At 46.6% G+C, this 23,835-nt stretch overlaps 1 protein-coding gene across 1 annotated transcript; it reads left to right on the top strand.

Moving 5' to 3' along the window:
- The first annotated feature begins 64 nt into the window (after window positions 1–64).
- Window positions 65–22,452, top strand: MEDAG (mesenteric estrogen dependent adipogenesis). The gene is made up of 5 exons (XM_065423723.1): window positions 65–393; window positions 12,779–12,888; window positions 16,234–16,352; window positions 19,712–19,997; window positions 22,379–22,452. Exons 1-5 carry the CDS (start codon window positions 140–142, stop codon window positions 22,450–22,452), a joined length of 843 nt encoding a protein of 280 aa, XP_065279795.1. The 5' UTR covers window positions 65–139.
- The last annotated feature ends 1,383 nt before the right edge of the window (window positions 22,453–23,835 follow it).

Raw genomic sequence — 23,835 nt, 5'->3', positions numbered from 1 at the left:
GTTGTTTCCGGCCGGAGGCGGAGCCTGCAAGGGGATATATACAGCGGGAACAGCTCGGGGGCAGCACCTGGGGCCGTAGTCCGGCTCTCCAACCGTGCCCCGGCCAGTTTCCCGTCTCGCGTGCTGCCGCGTCCTCTCCATGGCCAAGCCCAGCCCGAGCCCCATCTCCTCGGGGGAGCTGCGCGGCCCGCGGACCTGCGACTGCGAGCTGGCCCTGCTGCCGCTGAGCCAGCTGCTGCCGCTGCAGCCCGACTGCTTCCAGCTGCGCGGGGACCAGCTGGCCGTGCTCCGCCCGCCGCGCTACCGGCCCGCCGGCGGCTTCACCGTGCTCAGCGATGGCGCCCTGCACCACAACGGGCAGCGCCACTGCCGCCTCACCGGCCACTTCAAGAGGTACTGAGCCCCGCCCGCTCCGGGAGCCCCATCCCGGATCCTCCCTCTGCAGCGCCCCTACATGTCCTGTTGGAGGCCCCGCCAACCTTCCCTCGCTGGGCTGGGGACCCTACCAGGGAGACTCCCTGCCCCAGACTTCATCTCCCTGGGACCCTTCCCCTGCCCTGTGCAATGGTGGGGCATTAGGGGACAGATGTGGGTGCTGCCTGTACCGTAAGAACCAATGGTCCAGGTAGACCAGTATCCTGTCTTCCAACAGCGCCAATGTCAGGTGCTTCAAAGGGAATGAACAGAGCAGGCAACCAGCTAGTGATCCCTCCCCTTCTCTCCCAGGTTCTGGCAGGCAGAGGCTAGGGCTATCCAGAGCAGGGGTTGCATCCCTCACTAGCTTGGATATAGCCATTGATGGATCTACTTCCATGAATTTATCTAATTCTTTTTTGAATCCAGTTATAATTTTGACCTTCACAAAATCCCCTGGCAACAAGTTCCACAGGTTGGTTGTGTTGTGTGACGAAATCCTTCCTTTTGTTTGTTTGTTTTTTTAAACCTGCTGCCTATTAATTTCATTGTGTGACCTAAGTCTTGTGTTATGTGAAGGAGTAAATAGCACTTCCTTATTTACAATCTTGACTGGTGTGGAGAAAGTATAGACCTCTATCATGTTGTCTCTTTTCCAAGTTGAACAGTCCCAGCCTTTTTAATTTCTCTTTGTACTCTCTGGGCATGTAGAGCATGTCCAGCACCGCAGCTTCAGAGTGCAGGGAGGATGGGGACAAAGGACATAAGGCGAGTGTAAATTCTACTCCTGTGGGAATTCTGCGCCACTGCACACATGCAGAATTCATGTCCCCTGCAGAGAAATGGTGGGGAAACAAAGGGAAGCTGCAAGAGCAGTCACACCTCTCCCCAGCAGCGCAGATGCATAGTTTCGGGTGCCTGGAGTAGCCGGCGGAGAGGTAAATGAGCATGGGGCTGGGGACGCCCCAGCCAATAGCACCTACCCTGCACCAGGCTCAGCTGCTAGTCCTGGGGAAGTGGGGGAAGAACGGGACTTCCTCTTCTCCTGCAAGGAGCAGCTGGGTCAGACCCACCTCCCAGAAACCTCACCCAGCTGCAGGAAGCTCTGCATATCCCCCCCTGCTTCCTGCCCCCATCACTACTCAGCCACGCAGTATGGGGAGTTGCTCACCCATCGGCCAACCCCTGTGCATGCTGAACCCTCCTGCTACACCCTAACCCCCACCCCCTGCACCCAGAGTCCCCTGCACCCAGACAGTCCCCTGCTGAGCCCCCCCACACTCAAACCCCCACTCGAATGCAGGGGTGCTGGAACAGTTTGTATAGTGGGGGTGCTGAGAGCCATTGAACCAAACTGTAAACGCTGTATATTATGGAAACCCCTTCAAACCAGGGGCTGTGGCAGCACCCCTAGTTCCAGCATCTGTGCCCCAAGGAGCCCTACAGCCCCTGCACCTGGAACACCCTGACCCCCACCCCACTGAGCCCCAACCAGCTGCACTCGGACCCACCAAGCCCCACTCCCCCAGTGCTCAACCCCCCCCCCGGCCAAGCCTCATCCCCCCCACATCCAGACCCACACCCCCACTGAGCCCCAACCAAGTTCACCTGGACCCCCCTGCAAAGTCCCATTCCCCTGCACATGGAACCCTGCAATGAGCCCCTGTGCATCCTGATCCCCCGTGCACCTGGACCCCTCACCAAGCTGTCTGCATCCAGATCATCCCACACAGAACCTTCTCACCCCACACCTGGATCCCTCCCTTGCTAAGCCCCTCCACACTCAGATCCCGCCAGGCTGAGCCTGCTTGTTCCACACCTGGACCAGGGCTGGGCGTACGAGACTCTGTCCTGCTCGCTCACTATTTTGGTGCACCTGGCATGGAGAGGCAGGGCCCCAGGGTGTTTCTGGGGCAGTCCCGACCCTCGTGCTGTGTCAGGGTCAGGTGTAGCCTCATTGCCGAGTTCGTGTCCCAGGGGTGCTGCAGGGTGATCTCCCACCTCTGTGCACCCAGTGGCTTGTGCTCCCTTCTGCCATGCTGGAGCCAGGGCTGGATTAAGGCCTAAAGTAGCTAAGTTACAGCTCAGGGCCTCACAATATGAGGGGCTTCTAAAAAAGAAAAAACTGACTCCACTTCAAATTTTATCAAAATCAGTTGATAAATAAAGGAGATATGGGGAAAAGAAGATTCTCTTTAAATATAGACACTTTTGTTCAAATATGACAAATACACAAATACCCTTACCCTTCACTAATTGTTTATTATTGATAGGCGGGAGGCCAGGGCTGAAAACCCTCCCGATAATTGCACTTGTAAAATTACTATTTCTAGGAGTAAGTCTGCTATCAGTCTTCTAGGGTAGTGTTTTGTTGGCCAGGTGCTGCTGGTGAAATTCTAACCATGCCTTCATAACTTATTTAAATATATATCACTGCTGATAAAATCTGGAAAAATGTGAGGTCAGAGACGGTAGTGTCGTGAAGCAATCCTGCCAAGCTCATACTCGTATGGGACTCGTCCTAGGAATGACGTCATGTTTAGCGTCCCCCTTGGCTGGTAATAGCCGGAAGGCTGCCATCTTTTGTTTACGGTCCAGCATGCTCAGTCATATAGTGCCTTCGCTCCTGTTTTCCTTCATTTGCTTAAGTGTTAGTGTGTGTTCTTCTTTTGATCTGTACATATGTACAATTGTGTATTTTAGTGTGCACGCCGTTTTCTGCTTCATGCGCTATCCATGCTTCACATGATTGAGTTTGCAGCTGACCATCTTATGGACTTGGGTCAAGTGGATCTTGAGGAGGATACATTTGTGTTGGCTTCCCTCCTTCAGTTTTGGGAACCTTCACAGTAAATATCAGAGTGCTGACGAAAGGATAAATAGAAGGTTTTGAGAGAAGTGAAGGAAGATATACATATATATCAAAATATTCTGAGTACTTGGTGAGCAAGTTATTTCAAACTATGTGCATATACAGTAACTCCCCACTTAACGTCCTAGTTATGTTCTTGAAAAATGCAACTTTAAGCGAAACGATGTGAAGCAAATCAAATTTCCCCATAAGAATTAATGTAAAGGGGGGGTTAGGTTCCAGGGAAAAATATTTTGCCAGGCAAAAGACACTCTATACATATACAGCATAAGTTTTAAATAATTTTAAACAATTTAATACTGTACTCACCAATGATTGTGAAGCTTGGTTGAGGCAGGCATGTAGCGGGGTCAGGGCACGGGGGCTTGCCCTGCTCCGCCCGCCGAGCATTCCAGCCGGGGAGTGGCGTCAGGGCACGGGGCCTTGCCCCGTTCTGCCTGCCCAGGGCTCCTGCTGGGGGTTGGGATAGGGGCATGGGGGCTTGCCCTCATGCCCCAACCCGGTCCCCGGCAGGAGCACCGGGCGGGCAGAGTCGGGGGAGCCAAACAATGTTATAAGGGAACATTGCAGAACTTTAAAGAAGTATGTTCTCTAATAGGTCTGCGACCTAATAGTGAAACAACATTAACCGGGAGGACGTTAAGTGAGGAGTTACTGTATGATTTATAGCGGTGGTTCTCAAACGTTTGTACTGGCGACCCCTTTCACATAGCAAGCCTCTGAGTGCGATCTCCCCGCCTCCCTTATAAACTAAAAACACTTTTTAAAATATATTTAACACCATTATAAATGCTGGAGGCAAAGCGGGGTTTGGGGTGGAGGCTGACAGCTCACAACTCCCCATGTAAGAACCTTGGGACCCCCTCTGTTTGAGAGCCCCTGATTTATAAGCTATTGAGGCCTATAATAGTCACAGCTAAATACAAGGTGGAACAAATTGTTTAGCATAGGTAGTTAGCACATATCCTAAAGGGGCCATTCAAGGTGGAGCGGTCCGTTAACACCTCTGCAGTCATAGGACAAAGAATAAGGTATTAGTGGGTTACAGATTGTTGTAATAAACCATAAATCCAGTGTCTCTGTGCAGTCCATGAATGTTAGTGTCTAACAACACTGCATACAAAGATAAGCAGGGCAGTTATGGATTGCAGTGGACTTTGAATGGTACTTTGAGTTCCTCATTCAATGTTAGAGTCTAACATTTCTCCCTCCCTTCCTATGTCCCGGTGGCCTCCCAGTTTGAATCTGCTCTCAAACTTTCTGCACCTTGCATGTAGGAATCTCTATGATCCTATTTCTGGGGAAGGAAACTAACCATGCAAAAATTACATGGTTCTTTCAAGTACAGAGGGAGAAGCACCTACTCAGTGATTTGTTAAATTGGTTTGTCTCTTCCCTCTTTGGGGAGGGATAGCTCAGTGGTTTGAGCATTGGCCTGCTAAACCCAGGGTTGTGAGTTCAATCCTTGAGGGGGCCACTTAGGGATCTGGGGCAAAATCAGTACTTGGTCCTGCTAGTGAAGGCAGGGGGCTGGACTCGATGACCTTTCAAGGTCCCTTCCAGTTCTAGGAGATAGGATATCTCCATTAATTTAAAAATTTAAAATTTAAAAATTTAAAACTTAGGTTGCACTTGCCTTTGGAAATTACCTGAGGCCAAAATTGTGAAAGCTGAGTGCCTAAAGTTAGTCTCAAATCCACATTCAGGCACTAAAGTACTAGTGGCTTAATTTTCAAAGGTGTTGAGCACCTCGTATTCTAACTTCAGTGGGATTTGTCAGTGCTCAGTATCCGTGAAAATCAGGCCACTGTCTAAACTTGGACTTAGGATCCCAAATGTAGGCACCCAAATTTCTTGCCTTAATGTGTTATGAATTACCTGAACTGTTTGTAGTTTTGATTTGGAGTTGATGCTTTTGTCTGTACTCACAATGGTATAAATGTCTAGTAGAGGCTCTTTATTTGTGTCTTGTAAGGTGCTGAGCACACTAGCACGTAACTGATAATAGATTACAAACTCCTAAGAGAAAAATAACTATCCCAACTCCACTGTAATACCCAATTCTCCACAAGAGGGATCTAAGCCAGAACTGTGACTCATGTCAGTGTGCAGCCTGTTCTGTTGCCTCCCAACCCAGCTTTCCTGTGTCTGTCCCGCATCCTGCAATGTATCCCTGCATGTTCCAAAAAGTGACTTCTTTAGTTCTGGTAGGAAAAAGAAGTTGGTAGTTTTCTCTCCCTCCCTCCCCCCCCATTTCCTAAAACCAGTAAGACCAGGTCTACACTTCAAAGTTTTGCTGGCATAATTATTTCGGTTGGGAGGGGTAATTTTTTGGGTATGACATAGCTATGCTGGCAAAAATCCTAGTGTAGATGCAGTTACACTGGTCAAAGAGTACTTCTGCTGGTACAGCTTTTTATTCACTGAACGGGAATAATCTTATACCACCTATTTAAAAAAAAGTGCTTTTCCTGTACCAGTGTGGCTGTTAAGTGTAGATAAGACCCAGAGATGCTGGAACAATTTGTATAGCGGGGGTACTGAGACCCATTGAACCAAACTGTGAACCCTGTATGTTATGGAAACCACTTCAAGCCAGGGGGTGCAGTAGCACCCTTAGTTCCAGCGCCTTTGATAAGGCCCAACTTAATTATTTGAAAATACCTCTGGTTCACATTGCTGTGTTGCTGCGGGTCTGTTAATGTTTCCATGTTAAGCTTCTATTTTCTGAGATTTATAACTTGGTTGTAACAATTTTCTTTGAGTCAATTGTACAAAGTTTAATTTGAAACATTTCTTGTATATTTGATTATAACTTGTACCGCTTTAAATGATTGCAAAAGCAGTTTGTTTACAATATAGTCAAATTTCCATACTGAAAATGAGAGAGTCTGAAAAGTTGTATAGTAGGTGTGATATTTTATTTTCCTTCGGTTGTGTTTTTGTAGACTTGCTGTATCAAACATGTAGTCAGGGCAGTCTGTATTTTCTTGACAAGGATTTTTCTTTTTCTTTTTTCATATAAACTGCACCGTGAGTATAAACATTGCTAATCAGATGTAAATCTCATGTTGAGGGCTGAAAAACTGGAGAAAAATAATACAGTACTTTAAATTACACATTGCCATATATTCCAAAAATCAGATGGCTAGAAAAGATATTTTAAAATCACACTTGCCACAAAGGCCCAAATACATTCTACAAAACAGACCACACCTTGTGCTCTAAGGCTATTACTTATTTATTTTTTTACAACAGTCTGTAGAAGACTGATAGTGAGAAATTATTATGAGCTGCTTTCAGAGTGGCTATGATCTGAGATTTAAATGAACCAGATCTGGATGTAATTATCGTTTTAGTCCCCAAACATTTTCCTTTTCCTGTTATCTCATGTAGCAACAGCTGTATTTACCCATTTTCCAGTCTGTTTTGAGGGAGGGGGATGAAGGAAAGTGTTCCTGTGCTTTTTATATTTTTAACTGTTTATTTCATGTTGTAGTTTTATTACAAAGAGAGGTGGAATTACATAAAAGCAATCCAGTATTGTCAGTCCTAAGTGTTCAAAAAAACAACCACCCATGAGTCAGTTTCCCCAAAAGCATGAGATTGGCTTCAAAATCATGTGATTTAAAAAAAAAAAGGGGGGGGGGGGTTATTATTTACCTTCTGTTTTTTGAGTATTTGGGGTTGTTTTCCAATCTTTCTCCAACTATGAAGGCTAGAAACTTACTTATTTTAATGAAAGTTGAGAATCATTCATAATCTCATAATTCCAGAAGCAGAGACATTAAGGAAAACACCTAATACCATGAGTTTTTTAAAATAAATCTACCGTATTGGCAACATTTTCAAACGGTGGTGCCTATAGGTGTGCATCTAAATTAAAATAGCCTGGTTTTTCAGATGTGGTTTACTTAGGGTATGTCTACACTACGAGAGTAGTTCGATTTTAGTTAAATCGAATATGTGGAATCGATATTACAAAGTCGAACGTGTGTGTCCACACTAAGGACAGTAATTCGACTTTGTCAGTCCACACTAACGGGGCAAGCGTCGACATTGGAAGCGGTGCACTGTGGGCAGCTATCCCACAGTTCCCGCAGTCCCCGCTGCCCATTGGAATTCTGGGTCGAGCCGCCATTGCCTTCTGGGTAAAAAAATGTGTCGAGGGTGCTTTTGGGTAACTGTCGTCATCCAACCGTCACTCCCGCCCTCCCTCCCTGAAAGCGCCGGCGGGAAATCAGTTCGCGCACTTTTCTGGTCAGTGACAGCGCGGACGCCACAGCACTGCGAGCATGGATCCCGCTGTGACCATCGCTGCAGTTGTGGCCGTTGTCAACGCATCGCAGCTCATCATCGACCTTTCACTGAGGCAGATAGAGAGAAATCAGGCGAGGAGGCTACGGCACCGGGGTCAGGACCTGAACTCCGAGAGTAGCACACGCCTGTCTGAAACCACGACACCCAGTGCCGAGGACATCACGGTGGCAATGGGTCTTGTGGATACTGTGGAACGGCGATTCTGGGCCCGTGAAACAAGCACGGACTGGTGGGACCGCATAGTGCTTCAGGTCTGGGATGAATCCCAGTGGCTGCGAAACTTTCGCATGCGGAAGGGGACTTTCCTCGAACTTTGTGAGTTGCTGTCCCCTGCCCTGAAGCGCAAGGACACCCGGATGCGAGCAGCCCTGACTGTCCAGAAGCGAGTGGCCATAGCCCTCTGGAAGCTTGCAACGCCGGACAGCTACCGGTCAGTCGCGAACCAGTTTGGCGTGGGCAAGTCTACCGTGGGGGTTGTTGTCATGCAAGTAGCCAAGGCAATCGTGAAGGTACTGCTGTCAAAGGTAGTGACCCTGGGAAACGCGCAGGCCATCATAGATGGCTTCGCCGCGATGGGATTCCCAAACTGCGGTGGGGCTATAGATGGGACTCACATCCCTATCCTGGGACCGGACCACCAGGCCAGCCAGTACATCAACCGAAAGGGCTACTTTTCAATGGTGCTGCAAGCACTGGTGGACCATAAGGGACGTTTTACTAACATCAACGTTGGATGGCCGGGCAAGGTTCATGACGCTCGCGTGTTCAGGAACTCTGGCCTGTTTAGAAGGCTGCAGGAAGGTATTTACTTCCCGGACCACAAAATAACTCTTGGGGATGTGGAGATGCCTACAGTGATCCTCGGGGACCCAGCATACCCGCTAATGCCCTGGCTCATGAAGCCCTATACTGGCGCCCTGGACACAGAAAAAGAACTGTTCAACTACCGGCTCAGCAAGTGCAGAATGGTGGTGGAGTGTGCTTTTGGCCGTCTCAAGGGGAGATGGAGAAGCTTACTGACTCGCTGTGATCTCAGCGAAACCAATATCCCCATTGTTATTGCAGCTTGCTGTGTGCTCCACAATCTCTGTGAGAGCAAGGGGGAGACCTTTATGGTGGGGTGGGAGGTTGAGGCAAATCGCCTGGCTGCTGATTACTCCCAGCCAGACAGCCGGGAGATTAGAAGAGCCCAGCGGGACGCACTGTGCATCCGGGAGGCTTTGAAAGACAGTTTCCAGACTGAGCAGGGTCACCAGTGAATTTTAAGTTTGTGGACTCAGAACCTGAACTTGCCACCGTTTCTTTACCCAGTTACCGTTGACTATCCTCTCCAGTTACATACCCCCTTCACCCCCTTCCCAAAAAATAAAATCTGTTCTGTTTTGTTAATGAACACCGTTGTCTTTATTACTGTTTTCGCGGGAATGTTTTAAACCTGGGACGCAGACTGTGGCGGGGTGCGGGTTTACTGTTGTGATGCAAATGATGCTTCTAAACTCCAGGAATGACGGGTTCCGCAGTGGTGGACTGGTTGTTTCAACAGAGCCTGCCAGCCCTCCTGGGCGGGACAGCGTGTATGTGTCGGCTATGTGACTGTCTGGCAGGGGGAGGAGGGTTACAGCTCCCCTGCTGCGGGGCTCTGTGATGCATTAGATCTGTAACTGCCCTCCCCCGCCACAAAGTCACAGAGCAACCCCCCCCCCCCCCCCCAGAACACGAAAACCACCTCCCAGATTGAACAGGGTCACTAGTCACTGCACTGGGTATGTGTCCTGATCCTGGACCTGACCCCGCCTCTGTACCCTGGTAAAGGTGACTGTCCTGTCCAATTACCATGCCCCTTCCCCTCGTTCAGACAGACTCTCCTCCAAAATAAAATCATGGAAACAGTAATTAACAGAAACGAATATTTTATTATGAACCAGACATGAAACGTGGGGGTTGAAACTTGCACGGGGGCTTCTGTGAGGTGTGTAGGAAAGGACTTTTAAAATTTTGGGGAATGAGAGCCTTCTAGTGCTAGAGCAGTCTGCAGGGGTTGACTGAAAGTTTTAACGGCCCTTGCCGCCCCTCCTTCTTTGTACTTTGGGTGAGGGGGGTGTGGGACTTGGTGGCGGGGGAGGGCGGTTAGAGATAGACTGCAGCGGGGCTCTGTCCTCCTGCCTCCGGTCTTGCAGAACATCCACAAGGCGCCGGAGCGTGTCCGTTTGCTCCCTCAGAAGTCCAAGCAGCTTTTCAGTAGCCTGCTGGTCCTCCTGACGCCACCTCTCCTCCCGTTCCATGACTGCTCGGTGCATTTGGGACAAGTTCTCCCTCCACTGTGTCTGCTGGGCTGCCTGGGCTCGGGAGCAGCTCATTAGTTCAGAGAACATGTCCTCCCGCGTCTTCTTCTTCCTCCTCCTAATCTGCGCTAGCCTCTGGGAGTGTGCTGACAGGCTGGGTTGGGAGACAGTCGCAGATGTGTCTGTGTGAATGGGAAAAATGGAGTGAATTCCTGAGACAGATAAATGAAGTTGTGTACAAAGAACCTAGTCTTTCTCTGTGAACAAGACCATGCACTGCACCTCTCACATGCGCACTCAGGACAAGGTCGAATTTTCGGCCATCGCCTTCAGTGCCTGGGGTCCTGCAGTGGTCTTGCAGTTATCTGAGAAGCGTGGCAGGACACCTGAACTTCTGTAGCGTGCAATCATGGTAAGCCGTAGACTTCTGGCTGCTTAAAACTGTACTAGTAGCACTGGCCTCCTTTCACATTGAAAGCAATGCCAGTCTCTGCTGCCAGCAATCAGGACAGCATGAACTATGCCCCTGTCCCACCCCCTCGCGGCTGTTCCAGGGAAAGATCCCTGTATGCTGCCCCTCTCCCTCCACCGCGTGGCTGTAAAGCAGTCCCAATACTAACATTCCCCTCCCTAATTCAAAGCAGGGCGTAATGAGCGACATCACCCTGCTGAGGATCTCGGAGTCCCAGAGGGAAAGGATGTTTCGAGAAAGCCTTCAGAAACCAGGGCCGTTTGCCGCTATGCTCTGCAGGGCGATGATACCAGAGTATCTGATGGTGTCGTGGCGCGGTAACGTGTCCTACCACGGAGGGCCCACTAAGATCGCCCTACCCAGGAACCTGATGAACAGGCTGGAAATGTACCTTCATGAGACCTACGAGGAGTTCTCCTATGAGGATTTCGCCTCCATCCCCGGCCATATTGACCGGATTTTCGCGTAGGTGCACTGGGACTAAAGAGTGGAGCGTCTTGGGCAGCATAATCATGACTTACCGGACATTGTAAAAAAATTTTTAAATACTTGGGACTAAATTGTGAAGAGCCTAAGGCAGACAAATCATGAAAAACCCTTTGTTACGATTGTAAATATTCCAGTTTTTTTGCAGATAATTGTTTACATGTTTAAGCACTTTAATAAACAGCCATTGTTAATATTATAAATATTCCAGTTCTTGTAAAAATAAATGTTTAGATATTTAAAGCACTCACTGCTTGATCCTTCCCCTGATTCTGTCTCCGGGGTAAGGGATGGGGACGGTTGGTAGGGGATCTCGGTAAGGGTGATGAAGAGCTCCTGGCTGTCGGGGAAATCAGCGGTGCCAGCGCTGTCGACTGCCTCGTCCTCCTCATCTCCTTCTTCATCTTCCCCGTCCGCTAACATGTCCGACGAGGAACCTGCCGCGGACAATATCCCATCCTCAGAGTCCACGGTCAGTGGTGGGGTAGTGGTGGCGGCCGCACCTAGGATGGAATGCAGTGCCTCGTAGAAACGGGATGTGTGGGGATGGGATCCGGAGCGTCCGTTTGCCTCTTTGGTTTTTTGGTAGCCTTGTCTCAGCTCCTTGATTTTCACGCGGCACTGCGTTGCATCCCGGCTGTATCCTCTCTCTGCCATGGCTTTAGAGATCTTCTCGTAGATCTTTGCATTCCGTCTTTTGGAGCGCAGCTCTGAAAGCACGGACTCATCGCCCCACACAGCGATGAGATCCAAGACTTCCCGATCAGTCCATGCTGGGGCCCTCCTTCTATTAGATTGCATGGCCATCTCTGCTGGAGAGCTCTGCATCGTTGCCAGTGCTGCTGAGCTCGCCACGCTGTCCAAACAGGGAATGAGATTCAAAGTGCTCAGACAGGAAAAGGAATTCAAATTTTCCCGGGGCTTTTCCTGTGTGGCTGATCAGAGCATCCGAGCTCGGACTGCTGTCCAGAGCGTCAACAGAGTGGTGCACTGTGGGATAGCTCCCGGAGCTATTACCGTCGATTTCCATCCACACCTAGCCTAATTCGATATGGCCATTTCGAATTTAGCGCTACTCCTCTCGTTTTGGAGGAGTACAGAAGTCGAATTTAAGAGAGCTCTATGTCGAACTAAATAGCTTCGTGGTGTGGACGGGTGCAGGGTTAATTCGATGTAACGGCGCTAAATTCGACATAAAAGCCTAGTGTAGACCAGGCCTTAGATGCCTAGCTTTAGCCACTAGAGCAGGAGCGGGCAAACTTTTTGGCCTGAGGGCCACATCAGGTTTCCAAAACTGTATGGCGGGCTGGTTAGGGGAGGCTGTGCCTCCCCAAACAGCCAGGCGTGGCCCAGCCCCTGCCCCCTATCCAATCCCCCCTGCTTCTCGCCCCCTGAAAGCCCCCCCGGAATTCCTGCCCCATCCACACCCCCACTCCCTGTCCTCTTACCGCCTCCGGACCTCCCGCCCCGACTGCCCCCCGCCGCCCTATCCAACTTCTCCTCTCATTCCTGACTGCCCCCTGGGACCTCTGCCCCATCCAACCACTCCTTCTCCCTAACTGCCCCCTGCCGCCCCATCCAACCCCCAGGAGCTCGCAGCCCCACCACCCAGAGCATTGCGCCAGCCGCACAGCGAGCTACGGCTGTGGGGGAGGGGCCCAGGGTAGCCTACTGGGCCAGGAGCTCAGGGGCTGGGAAGGAGGGTCCCGCAGGCCTTAGTTTGCCCACCTCTGCACTACAGTTTGAAAATGCTGGTCTCCATCCTTAATGAAGTAACTGAATCATGTTCAAGCCCCTGCATTTCTCCATGGTTTTATGTGAAAGGAAACTTGAATAGTAGAAATCAAATTAGATTTTTTTTAAATAAAATTATACTTAAGAATGTACTCTACAAAGAGAGTAGCTAATAATGTTGTAATTGATTTTTAACAGGGATGTAGAACTCACCAGCCATCGTGATTATAAAGACTACAGAGAAACTATACTAACCAGACCACTAGTATTCTTCACAAATGTCAGAACAAAAAATTATTCCTCAAAAGGTATGTATGTATGTTATATAGTTCCTTTTCATTATTCGTGTTTAGACTTGCTTGATTAAAAATACAGGGTGAGACAGATCCTCCAGCTGATGTAGATTGGCATAGGATCTGGCCCATTGTGTTGATCTTTTGGGATACGACAGCTTCCATTCTAATACTGTTTTCAATTGCTTATAATTTTCAGTTGGGCTAAAATGTTTTACACCCTTCTTACAAGGCGTTGTTCCCCAGAAAATCCACAAAATAGCCAGAAGCATTTAATGCTGACAGTTTGAGTTTTAATACTTTTACCCCCCTGTGGTAGTGGATTATTTACTTCTGGGAGAATTCTGCACCACTATGCGTGCACAAAATTCATGCCTCACAGATTTCTTTGCTTCCCCGCACAAAAATTACTCTCTGTCAGGGAAGTAAAGGGAATCTGCAAGAGTGGTCACACACCCCTCCCCAGCAGCATGGGCGCATGGTTTCAGGCACCCACAGTAGCCAGCGGAGAGGTAAATCACCATGTTGGGGGAGAGGGGGTGTTTGGGGACATCTATGGACATAGTTTGGAAGGCAGAGGGGGTGTTGCCCCCCAAACAGAGGCAGGACATGGGGGGGAGGGGCACTCTGGCTCGCTGATTGCAGTTGGACGCAACCCCCTGGGTCCTAGTACCAGTCATCTTCCCCTTCTATGTATGCTGGGCATGCCCTGCGTGGCCATCGTCCTGTTTTATGTACAAGAGTGAGCAGGGGTGGCAGGTTTGTAGAAATTTTGGTGGTGCCCAAACTCTGCCCCTCACCTGCCTAAGGCTCTAGGAGAAAGTTTGGGTTGGGGGAAGAGGTCTAGGGTGCAGACCCTGGGCTGGGGCAGGGGATTGGGGTGCAGGACGGGTGAGAGGTTGGGTTCTGGGAGGGAGTTTGGGTGGGGGAGGGGGCCTGGGGTGCAGGCTCTGGGATGGAGTTTGGGTGTAGGCTCTGGGGGTGTAGGAGGGGGCCTGGGGTTCAGACTCTGGGATGGAGTTTGGGTGTAGGCTCTGGGCTTGGACAAGAAGTGGGGGTGCAGGAGGGGGTGAGGGGTGCAGGCTCTGGGACAGAGTTTGGGTGCTGGCTCTGGGCTGGGGGTGGAGGTGCAGGCTCTGGGAGGGAGCTTGGGGATGGGAGGGGAACTGAAGGGGGGGGTGCAGGCTCTGGGAGGGGGTGGGGGTATGCAGCGCTTTCTTGGGGCTCCTAGGCAGGGCAGGCCAGGAGTCTCCATGTGCTGCCACCCCTAGGCACTGCTCCCGCAGCTTCCCATTGGCTGCAGGGGCACTTGGGGCAGGACACAGACCCACCCCGCCCAGGGGCTGCAGGGAGGGGCTGGCAGCCATGTGGAGCGAGCAGGGAGGAAGCTGCTTAGCTCTGCTGCGCTGCCAGTGGTGAGTGGGGCCCCCGAGCTGTTTTAAATGGCCCAGGGGATGCGCAGGGGCGGAAGGCGGGGCCAAGGGAGAGACCCAGCCCCAAACATTGCTGGAGCTGGGCCCTGGGCCAAGAATATTCCTGGTGCTTGCTCCTGCTGCCCCCCTCCCCCCATTCCTCTATCCACTTCTCTTCCCCATCCCATGCCCCTTCCCCTCCCCACTGCCCTCTATGCTTATGCACAACATGCCCTGCTGTCAGTCAGTGGGCACTCATCAAGGATATGCGACAGTCTGAAGTTGATTGTCAACTTCAGACTGTCGCATATCCCCAGCCTCCGCAGCATTGGCAGCCCAGATACCACTCCAGGTGGGGGTGAAGAGAGCCAGTGAACCAAGCGATCTTGTGCCACCTCCACCCCACCAAAATAGCTATCAAACTATGCCTATGGGGATGCCCCAGCTGGTGGCTCCTACCTGCTCCAGGCTCAACTGCTAGTCCCGGCTGGATTGGAGGTGGGGGAAGGGGGGACTTCCTCTTCCTCTGCAAAGAACAGTTGGGTCTGGGTCAGACCCAGCCCCAGAAACCTCCCCCCCTTCTGTAGGAAGCTCCACATCCCTCTCCCCTCCTGCTTCCTGCCCCTTCACTCTTCAGCCATGGGGGAGGGGTCACTGTATGGGGAGCTGCTCCCCCATGCATCCAGACACCCTCCCCCCCTCCCCAAAAAAGCCTCACCTCCTGCACCCAGAAGCCCCCCATGAGCCCCTGTGCATTCAGATCTGCCCCCATCCGCCTGAAGCTGGACCCCCGCTGAGCTGCCCGCACCCAGATTGCTCCTCACAGAACCCTCTCATCCCACACCTGGATCCCCAGCACACTTGGATCCTGCTGGGCTGACCCTGCCTGCCCACACCTGGTGCACCTGGCGTGGAGGGGCAGCACCGGTCCTTGTGCTGGGTCAGGGTCTGGGAGGAGATGAGTGGGGGGGAGCAGGCTGCAGGGTGATTTCCCACCTCTGTGCAGCCAGTGACCTGTGCTCCCCACTGCCATGTTGGAGTCTTAACTTTTATTTATTGACAAATAAAATTTGCAGAATTTTTAATTTTTTGGCACGTAATTCCCTCAGGAGTAGTTATTATATAGGTGTGGATCCAATGGGAGCATGATTCCCTAAAGAGCAACTGCAGACATAAATATATCGGTCATTGGAGAGGATCAAATCTGGTACCTTTGACACCAAAACCACAGGCTTCTAACATGAAGCTAAAGGAGTTCTCCAGTATCTGCTCCAAATAGCTGTTCAAGCTTTACCAGTTGCTGGGGCTTGCTACTACAGGGAGATGTGATCAAACCATTTATCCAGTTGTTTTACATGCATTAACAGAGCTATATGGGGATTTTGCACAAGGCCTGCCTGAACTTCTTTATTAGATGAAAATTCAGCCAATAATATTTGGGATATGGGTAGAGAATGGTCTAAAGCAGTGGTTCTCAACCAGGGATATACATACTCCTGGGGGTATGTAGAGATCTTCCAGGGGGTACATAAACTCATTTAAATATTTGCCTAGTTTTATAACAGGCTACGTAATAAGTACTAGCGAAGTCAGTACAAACTAAAATTTCATACAATGACTTGTTTATACTGCTCTATATACTATACATTGAAATGTAAGTAGAGTATTTATATTCTAATTGATTTATTTTATAATTGTATGGTAAAGATTAGAAAGTAACCAATTTTTCAGTAATAGTGTGGCCGTGACACTTTAGTATTTTGTCTGATTTTTATAAGCAAGTAGCTTTTAAGTGAGGTGAAACTTGGGGTATGCAGACAAATCAGACTCTTGAAAGGGGTACAATAGGCTGGAAAGGTTGAGAGCCACTGATCTAAAGACTTTAATACATGTGAATGAATATTGCTGATGTCAGATGTAGGAATTAGTAACATTTTAACTGTATCAGTTTCAGAAAAAACATACGCACTTATCGTGAACACGCGACATCCTAAGATGAGAAGACAGATAGAGCATGGTATGAACACAGTAATATCCTCAGTGTTCGGAGAAAGTTACAAACTGCGGGTGAGTCCTGGATATGTGCTGTTAATAAGATACTCAAGGCTGTTTGTGCTGAACATTAACTTTCCTTTTGGCTTGTGTGAGGCACAAACAGAAGTGGTTTCTGGAGGAAACTTGCAAATAAACAGATTTATAATGCATGTTTTGGTATAGCCTATTCTCTTTAAAGATAAACTATACAACATATATTAAAATAATAATAAAAAAAACCCAATATGGGTTCAAAGTTTAGGCACCTGCTTTGTCCTTAGCAGTGAACTGAGATGTTCTTTAGTTGCCAAACTCAAAGTTCTGTGTTTCAGATTTGTGGGTTTTTTTGTTTGTTTGTTTTTTACATTGCTAGCAAGTAAGGGTCAAATTTTGCCCTCATTTGTTTTTAATCTGATTAAACTTAAAGCATTCAATGCATCCTATTGAGCAGAGGACATAAAATATTGTTGCTCTTGTGAGAGTACCCAAAAGGGTAACAGCTTCATTTGCAGGAATGAATTCTAACTTATAAAATACTGTGAACTATAACATTATACCCATCTATTTTAGTGCGGTACATAACGTGCATTGTAAGAGACCATTCAAGATGAAATGGCCAGTTATCACCTCTGCAGTCCTAGGACAAGAAAGGCGTGGTTAGTGGGTTACAGATTGTTGTAATAAACCATAAATCCAGTATCTGATTACCGTTGATTGTGACAGTCTGTAACCCACTAACCTCCCCTTTCTTGTGCTATGACTGCAGAGATGCTAACTGGTCATTTTACCTTGAATGGGCTCTTACATCTTGTGTTAACAACTTATGCTAAACCATCTGTTCCACCTTGTATTTAGCTGTGACTCTCTTGAGTCCCTTTCCCAAACACAGAGGAACAGCTTTGTGTAGCTCAGAAGCTTGTCTCTTTCATCAACAGAAGTTAGTCCAATAAAAGATATTCCCTCACCCATCTTGTCTCTCTAATATCTTGGGACCAACACGGCTACAACAACACTGCAAACAATATGTGAGCATTTAGATAGCCTACTCAGTTTAGTACTGAATTTCAGCTACATGATGTTCTCCTGCAAAGCGTCGATTTCCATCCCCACCAGGCCCTCTCCATCCCAAAAAAGGAATACGGTCTGACTAAAAGTGAGTGGACGTATAAAGTAGCACTAGTCCATTACAGTGTAACAGAAAAAGCTGACTCAAAGGAATACATTTTGTGTAAATTACATGTCAGCTTTAGTTGGAATCATTTATGCCCTTCACCTCCAGATGTGTAGTCACTAAAGCCCAGATCCTAAGGTATGTAAGTGCCTAATGTCCTTTTATTTAAATGTACTTCACTTTGCAGATGGCCATGGGAGAGATTTTCAGATCTGCACTTCGGAAACACATGATCAATTAGCTAACTGCTAATAAAGGCAGTTAAGTGTCTAAATTCTTTTGAGGATCCAGGCCTAGCTAACTATATATCAGGTTACATGTTTCTTCATATCTGCAAGATAAATCAGAGATGCAGAATTATTATAAGGGGTGTTATGTGGATTGCAACATTCTCCAGAGGACTTAGAGGTCATAAAGCAATAAATGAATTACATTGAAACCTGACTGTAGCATTTTCATCTGTGACTTGTTGGGTGTTACTCTAGTATTGCTTAACATTCTGTAAAGGAAATCATTACTCATTTTATTCAGACCAACATTCTGAAATTTCAAACGGGGGGGGGGGGGGGGGAAGCATATCTAATGATGAATGAACTGAAAAGTATATATCTTTTAAAAATTTCCTCTGGGATGAAAACATTGGCATAGTGTTCTACTAAGTGTTTTATACCATCATGTGTGAGCAGCACTTCACAAAGCAAATTGTGTATGCAAAATGTGTGATGCTAGGTCATGCATATCAGACACTTATGCCAGGTTTACATTTTAAAAAAAAGATTTGTTGCTATAGTTATACTGGCAAACTCCTCTATTATAGAGGCAGTTGATACCGGCAAAAAATGCTTTTGCCAGTGCAGCTTAGACTGGTTTGGCACACTAAATAACCTATACTGGCAGAACACTTTTGTGCTGATCTAATTGTATCTATACTGGCAAAAGCCCTAGTGTAGAAATGTCACAAAAAAATCCCATACCCAACCAACATTGCTATACTGGTAAAAGTTTCTAATGTAGGCCTGGCCTTAAACATTATTCCTAGAATTTAAGAAATATGTGCTCTGCGTGCATGAATAAATTATGTGTACATGTGACTATTTAGATGTCTAACAGCTATTTGTGCATGTCATTTTTGCAGTTGCATGTACAATCACTGTAATTGCACGTGCAAGTTTTTCATGCACACTTCTGTATATGCAATTCAGAAAATGTAGGCTCCGATAATTAGGTTTACACTCAAATATACTTGTGATAATGCTGTCCTTTGGTAGGAAGACCATTAATATCCTTTCAGGTAAGAGAATTTCTAAGAAGTACCTGGTATATTTTGTGCTGTAAAGCCAGAATGAGGCACTAGGAAATAATCTATCCCCCAAAATAGGATTAGCTATTTTATTAGCAATTAGCTAATTAATCATGTGTTTCTGAAGTACAGATCTGAAAATCTCTCCCATGGCCATCTGCAACGTGAAGTACATATTTATGAAAGGGTAAAATCTGGTTGGTAATAGGCAATCTTCATGTTATACAGAAGTCTGCTGAAATGTGTAGTTTCAGCACATTTTTTACTGAGAAGACCATGATATAGCCGTGAGCATGGACTTTGAGCTTTAACTTGAATTTTTTTGCTTCTGTAAGATTAGACCCTTGTCAGGCTAATGTAGTTTTCACCCTTCAGTCTCGTCTTCATGGCACAAAAAATCTAGGACAATTGTAGTTTGTCAGGTTAACATTTTAAGGATGAGGAAATTATGACAATACAGGTATAGGCCATCTCTGGGGGGCAAAAAAGAACTATAATCATAGGAGTTTAGTATTCAAACATCTCTTCATTGAAGTCCCTTGCCCATTATATAAAGTTTATTTGAAAGCATCACTGCACCTGCTAATATCACTAGGATCACTGCTTTGACACTTCTCCCTCTTTTCTTCCCCCCCCCCCCCATCACAAGGAAAGGAGGGGGAAAGTGAGTCAAATGTCAAAGCAGTGATGCTAGTGCTAGACAGCTGTGTGGTATGGGGATTAGAATGCTGCAGGTCTCCATGTCTGCAACTGCAGATTCAAATTCTGTCGGTAAGTTTTGTTTGGTTGTTTGTTTTTTGTTTTTTTTAAATAGGATGTCACATCTAAAGTATAAGTTGTAAGCTCTTTGAGGCAGAGATCATGCCTTACATGATTTAAACATTTAACTATATATAACTTTTTTTTTTTTTTTCCCCCCAGTTTGATTTCCAAGAAGTTGTCAAGAATTTTTTCCCTCCAGGAAGCCATTTAGTTACCGGAGAAGACTTGAGCTTTTCCTATGAGTTCAAATCTGATGCCCTGTTTGATTTCTTCTATTGGTTTGGGATCAGCAAAAACACAGTTGCAGTGACTGGGAAAGTTTTGAATTTGTCCAATACCACTCCAGAAAAGAAAGAAATAAGCACTATGTTTCTAGAAAAAATGGGTGAACCTTATGTCCGTTTGAACAGTTTTTCAGACAGAAAATTCAGTGCTACCTCAAGAGGTAGGTTGATATCATACAAGATAAAAACCTACTGTTACTGCTTTTTAATGTACTATAACTCAACTCCAATTATTTGAACTCTGATTATCTAAAATCAGGATTATACAAAATTCAGAAATGTCCCCTGAAACACATTCTGGGTTTCCGAAATTCCATTTTTTTTTAAACCAGCAATTTTAAATGTCTCCTAAATCATTTCAATAATTAGTGTGTACCTTCAGTTATAGGTGAAGCTGTGCAGTGAGCAATGTAAAACCATCTTCATTTAGCATATCTTTATGACATAGAGAATGATTTTGTCATATACAACACGGGGCTTTGAAAAATCAAGCTCAGATAATATTTACTCAACACTTTTCCTGCTTTAACCCATGCACATATCATTAAAATCACTTGTATCACAGCCAGAATTAGAGTGCAAGTTCTTTGGCGGGGAGGGGGGAAATCATGTCGTGAATTATTTGGGCTGTAAAGGAATTTGCACTTTTTTGGTGTTGCATAAATAATTATCTAAATCCAATAACCAAATGCCTCATAACCAATTGTCAACTAGTTTGTAAAAAAAATCTCATTGCTGTAAGACTAAATTTGTAAAAATGTTCGCCCAAGTTGAGTGCATACAGTAGTTAATTGTCCATGCTATTGGCAGGTTCTTTGCCCCCTCTGCAATTTTTTTTAAAATGTCCTGCTTTTTCACATGATGGCATGACTTGTGCACCCACAAATATGCAACCCACAATGTCAGCTGTAGACAGCTGAAATAAAACTTTTTTTGTTGTTGTTGTTGTTAATTACAGCAACTGGAGCTGTCTATGAGCTTTGATGGTGCTTTCCTGTGGTTTTTTTTTTTTTTTTTTTTGTAGGTTATTATGATTAAGATTTTTAAAACATGATACTTAAGAATACTCTGTGGTTTTTAAAAGAAAAATAGAAATGGATGGGAGCTTCTGCCCTAGGTTATTTTGAGGGACTGGCTGTCCCCATCTCCTCTCCTCTTGCTTCCTCTATCTCCTCTCCACCTTTTTCTTTTTTCTTGTACCTTATTTTCCTCTCATCTGTTCTTTACTACTTTTCCCAATTTCATCTTTCCCTCCTGTTCTCTCCCCCTTCTTTATACTCTTCTCAGCCTCCCCCACTTTTCTTTAAAAATAAGCTCTTTAACTCTACAGTGGTTATAATATGTCTCCAAAACCAACAGGAGGATAAGGAAGAGGAGATGGAAGAGAAGCAGCTCCACTTTTTTGCCAATTTATAACTAACACTGTGACAAACTAATGCTCCTGCTCATAATACACAAATAAAACTACGCCCCCATCTTCCTGGATTGTCCAGTGCTCTAGCCTTGGTTACATCCCAACTATGCTAAACCTTCTAACCTTGTTGTAAATGTGTCCCGAGCTTGGTTACAACTGAAAAGTGAACAGGGCCTAAAGTCTCCTCTGTATTATCCCCACGGCACAGTTAAAACATTCCATTTTGTGGCGTACATGGGAATTTAACCATACCCCTAAACTGTGCTAAAGTCAAAGGTCCCATCTATGACAGAGAAACAGTTTTAACAGTTGTAATTAAATTCATTAGCATATTGACTTGTCTTTTCTAACACATTTTGGAGCTTGGCCTGTGAACATTGTGCTGAACCATATTCTAATCAGGCTAAAATTATATTATCTAGAGAATTTTGCCTAATTCCCTCGAACAGTTTTTGAATCTGGCTAGAACATGGCCCAGATATAGCCACAGTTCAGCCTGGTCTATTAGAACGTGGGCTGAGATGCAACAGAGCTTAATAACCATTGTCAAACTTGTGTGTTTTCTTTGAGGACCTCTGGATATTCCCACTTGTGGGATCTGGCACCTCTGGCACTGAACTACCTTGAAAAGCTGTACACTCTTGTATGTAGAGTAGGGTGACGGCATCACCATTTCACAGGAACACTCAGGGAATCCCCAACAGATGTGGCTTTTCAAGGCAGTTGTGCAGCTCAGCAATTCAGTGGTGCCAAATCCCAGAAGTTGTGAATACACAGAGGCAACTCTTGAACAATTACTGGTAAGCAACCTTTCTTTATAGCGGAGATGAGCCTTTAAATATGTGAAATACTGCTAATTGTCCTGCAAAGGCTCTTTATCCCAAGAAGGGAAAAATTTTCCCTTCCTCTTAACTTTCAGTGGGAGTTGGGTGTCTAGCTGCCCTGTGTGCCTCTGAAAATCTCCCTTAATCTCCTTTTTGGTCCTCTAGACTCTAGAGCACTCCGCTTCTTTACTCTTCAAACTTGTAACTAAACCACTTCTTGCTCATGCTTTGGTGGTGGGCATTACTATTTTGTTTATTTCCTAGTAGGCCTGTTGTAAACCATGCTCTTCTTACTATTTTTCAGATTCAATAGATGGTTTTAACTGCAGTCTGACACCACAGCCATCTTTAACAAATCCTCCTGTGAGAGTATGTTGAACCCCAAGAGTTCAAGAATCAGAAGGAAGACCAACAAAATTCATGAAATTGGTATAAAAATCCTAAGACTTTCAAGTGAGAATGCAAATGCACATTAATGCATTGCAGGAGTGAGAAGTTTGAGAAGGGAGGAGTGAGGCAGCTGTTCCTTGTTTGTGTCTAGGATACCAGGAAGGGATTCTGCTCTATTCTTTACTCTTCCATCCCCCAACATCATCCTGTTTCTTTTGAAATGGGCATCTCCAGGGGAAGCAGAGTAGTCAGTGGGTATTGTGTAGCTCCTCTTTTCCTCTTTCCGTAACACCAAGTCTGGTTGCTTACCACTGCAACACACTGAGGCCTTGGCTACGCTGGCGCTGTACAGCACTGCAACTTGCTGCGCTCAGGGGTGTGAAAACGCCCCCCTCCCCGAGTGCAGCACTGTAAAGCGCCAGTGTGATCAGAGCCTGCAGCGCTGCACGCTCACTCGCAGCGCTGCAAGCTACTCCCCTCAGAGAGGTGGAGTACTTACAGCGCTGCGAGAGAGCTCTCGCAGTGCTGGCGGCGTGACTACACTCGCGCTTCACAGCGCTGCCACGGCAGCGCTATGAATTCCTGAGTGTAGCCAAGGCCTCAGTACAGAACTCTTCTGTGATTGCTACTTCACTTGCTTTGCCTAAACCCAGATTGTGAGGTGATTAGCATGGTTCTCCTGAAGACTTGGCAATGTGAGAATAGGTCTCAAATTGTTGGTTAGGAAACGGTTATCAGTGTGTTCCAATAAAGATCCAAGTTAGGCTCTGTTATCACTGGCTGTGGAATCATGTTTAAACACCTTCTTGCTGCAACTTCTGAACTTTCTTACAACACTGGCCAAACTATGTTAAGCCAAAGAATCTTCATTAAAAAATGTTTAAAACTATTCCTTGATCCCTGTCCACACAAGTAAGCCTAGCAGAGTTATAAACTAGTTTTGCTACAATCTGTTTTGATCTATGTTTAAATGTATTTTTAAACACATTTCTGAGGCCAGTGAGGACTTGAGGACCGACAAGGCTGTTGTGAATCTAGAAGCTGGGTATAGTATCCAAGATTGTTTTCTAACTGTTGATCTAGAAATTTTTTGGGGGAAAAAAATAGAATCTTGTGGTTAAGGCAGAGGACAGGGAATCAGAAGATCTAAATTCTGTTCCCACCTCAGTCACATGCTGTTTAACCTCCTCTGTGCATCTATTTCCAAAAATATGTAAAATGGGGGGAAAACATTTAATCTATCTCTCAGGTGTGTTGAGGCTTCATTGATGTTTGTAAAGCCCTTTCAGAGCCTCCTACGGGAGGTGCTAAATGAGTCCAATGTTGCTATACTTGTACTTTTTTAAAGTGGTCTGGGTATGCTGCTATCTC

This window comes from Emys orbicularis, chromosome 1, assembly GCF_028017835.1.
Source record: "Emys orbicularis isolate rEmyOrb1 chromosome 1, rEmyOrb1.hap1, whole genome shotgun sequence".
Classification (NCBI taxonomy): Eukaryota; Metazoa; Chordata; order Testudines; family Emydidae; genus Emys; species Emys orbicularis.
The sequence above is the reverse complement of the archived record's forward strand: the minus strand, read 5'-3'. Positions and strand labels throughout refer to the sequence as shown.

Excerpts from the sequence above, each read along its gene's own strand:
- MEDAG (XM_065423723.1), top strand. The coding sequence starts at position 140 with ATGGCCAAGCCCAGCCCGAGCCCCATCTCCTCGGGGGAGCTGCGCGGC. Across the intron at positions 16,353-19,711 it reads GAGAAAGTTACAAACTGCGG|TTTGATTTCCAAGAAGTTGT; the intron begins GTGAGTCCTGGA and ends TTTTCCCCCCAG. Across the intron at positions 19,998-22,378 it reads ATTCAGTGCTACCTCAAGAG|ATTCAATAGATGGTTTTAAC; the intron begins GTAGGTTGATAT and ends ACTATTTTTCAG.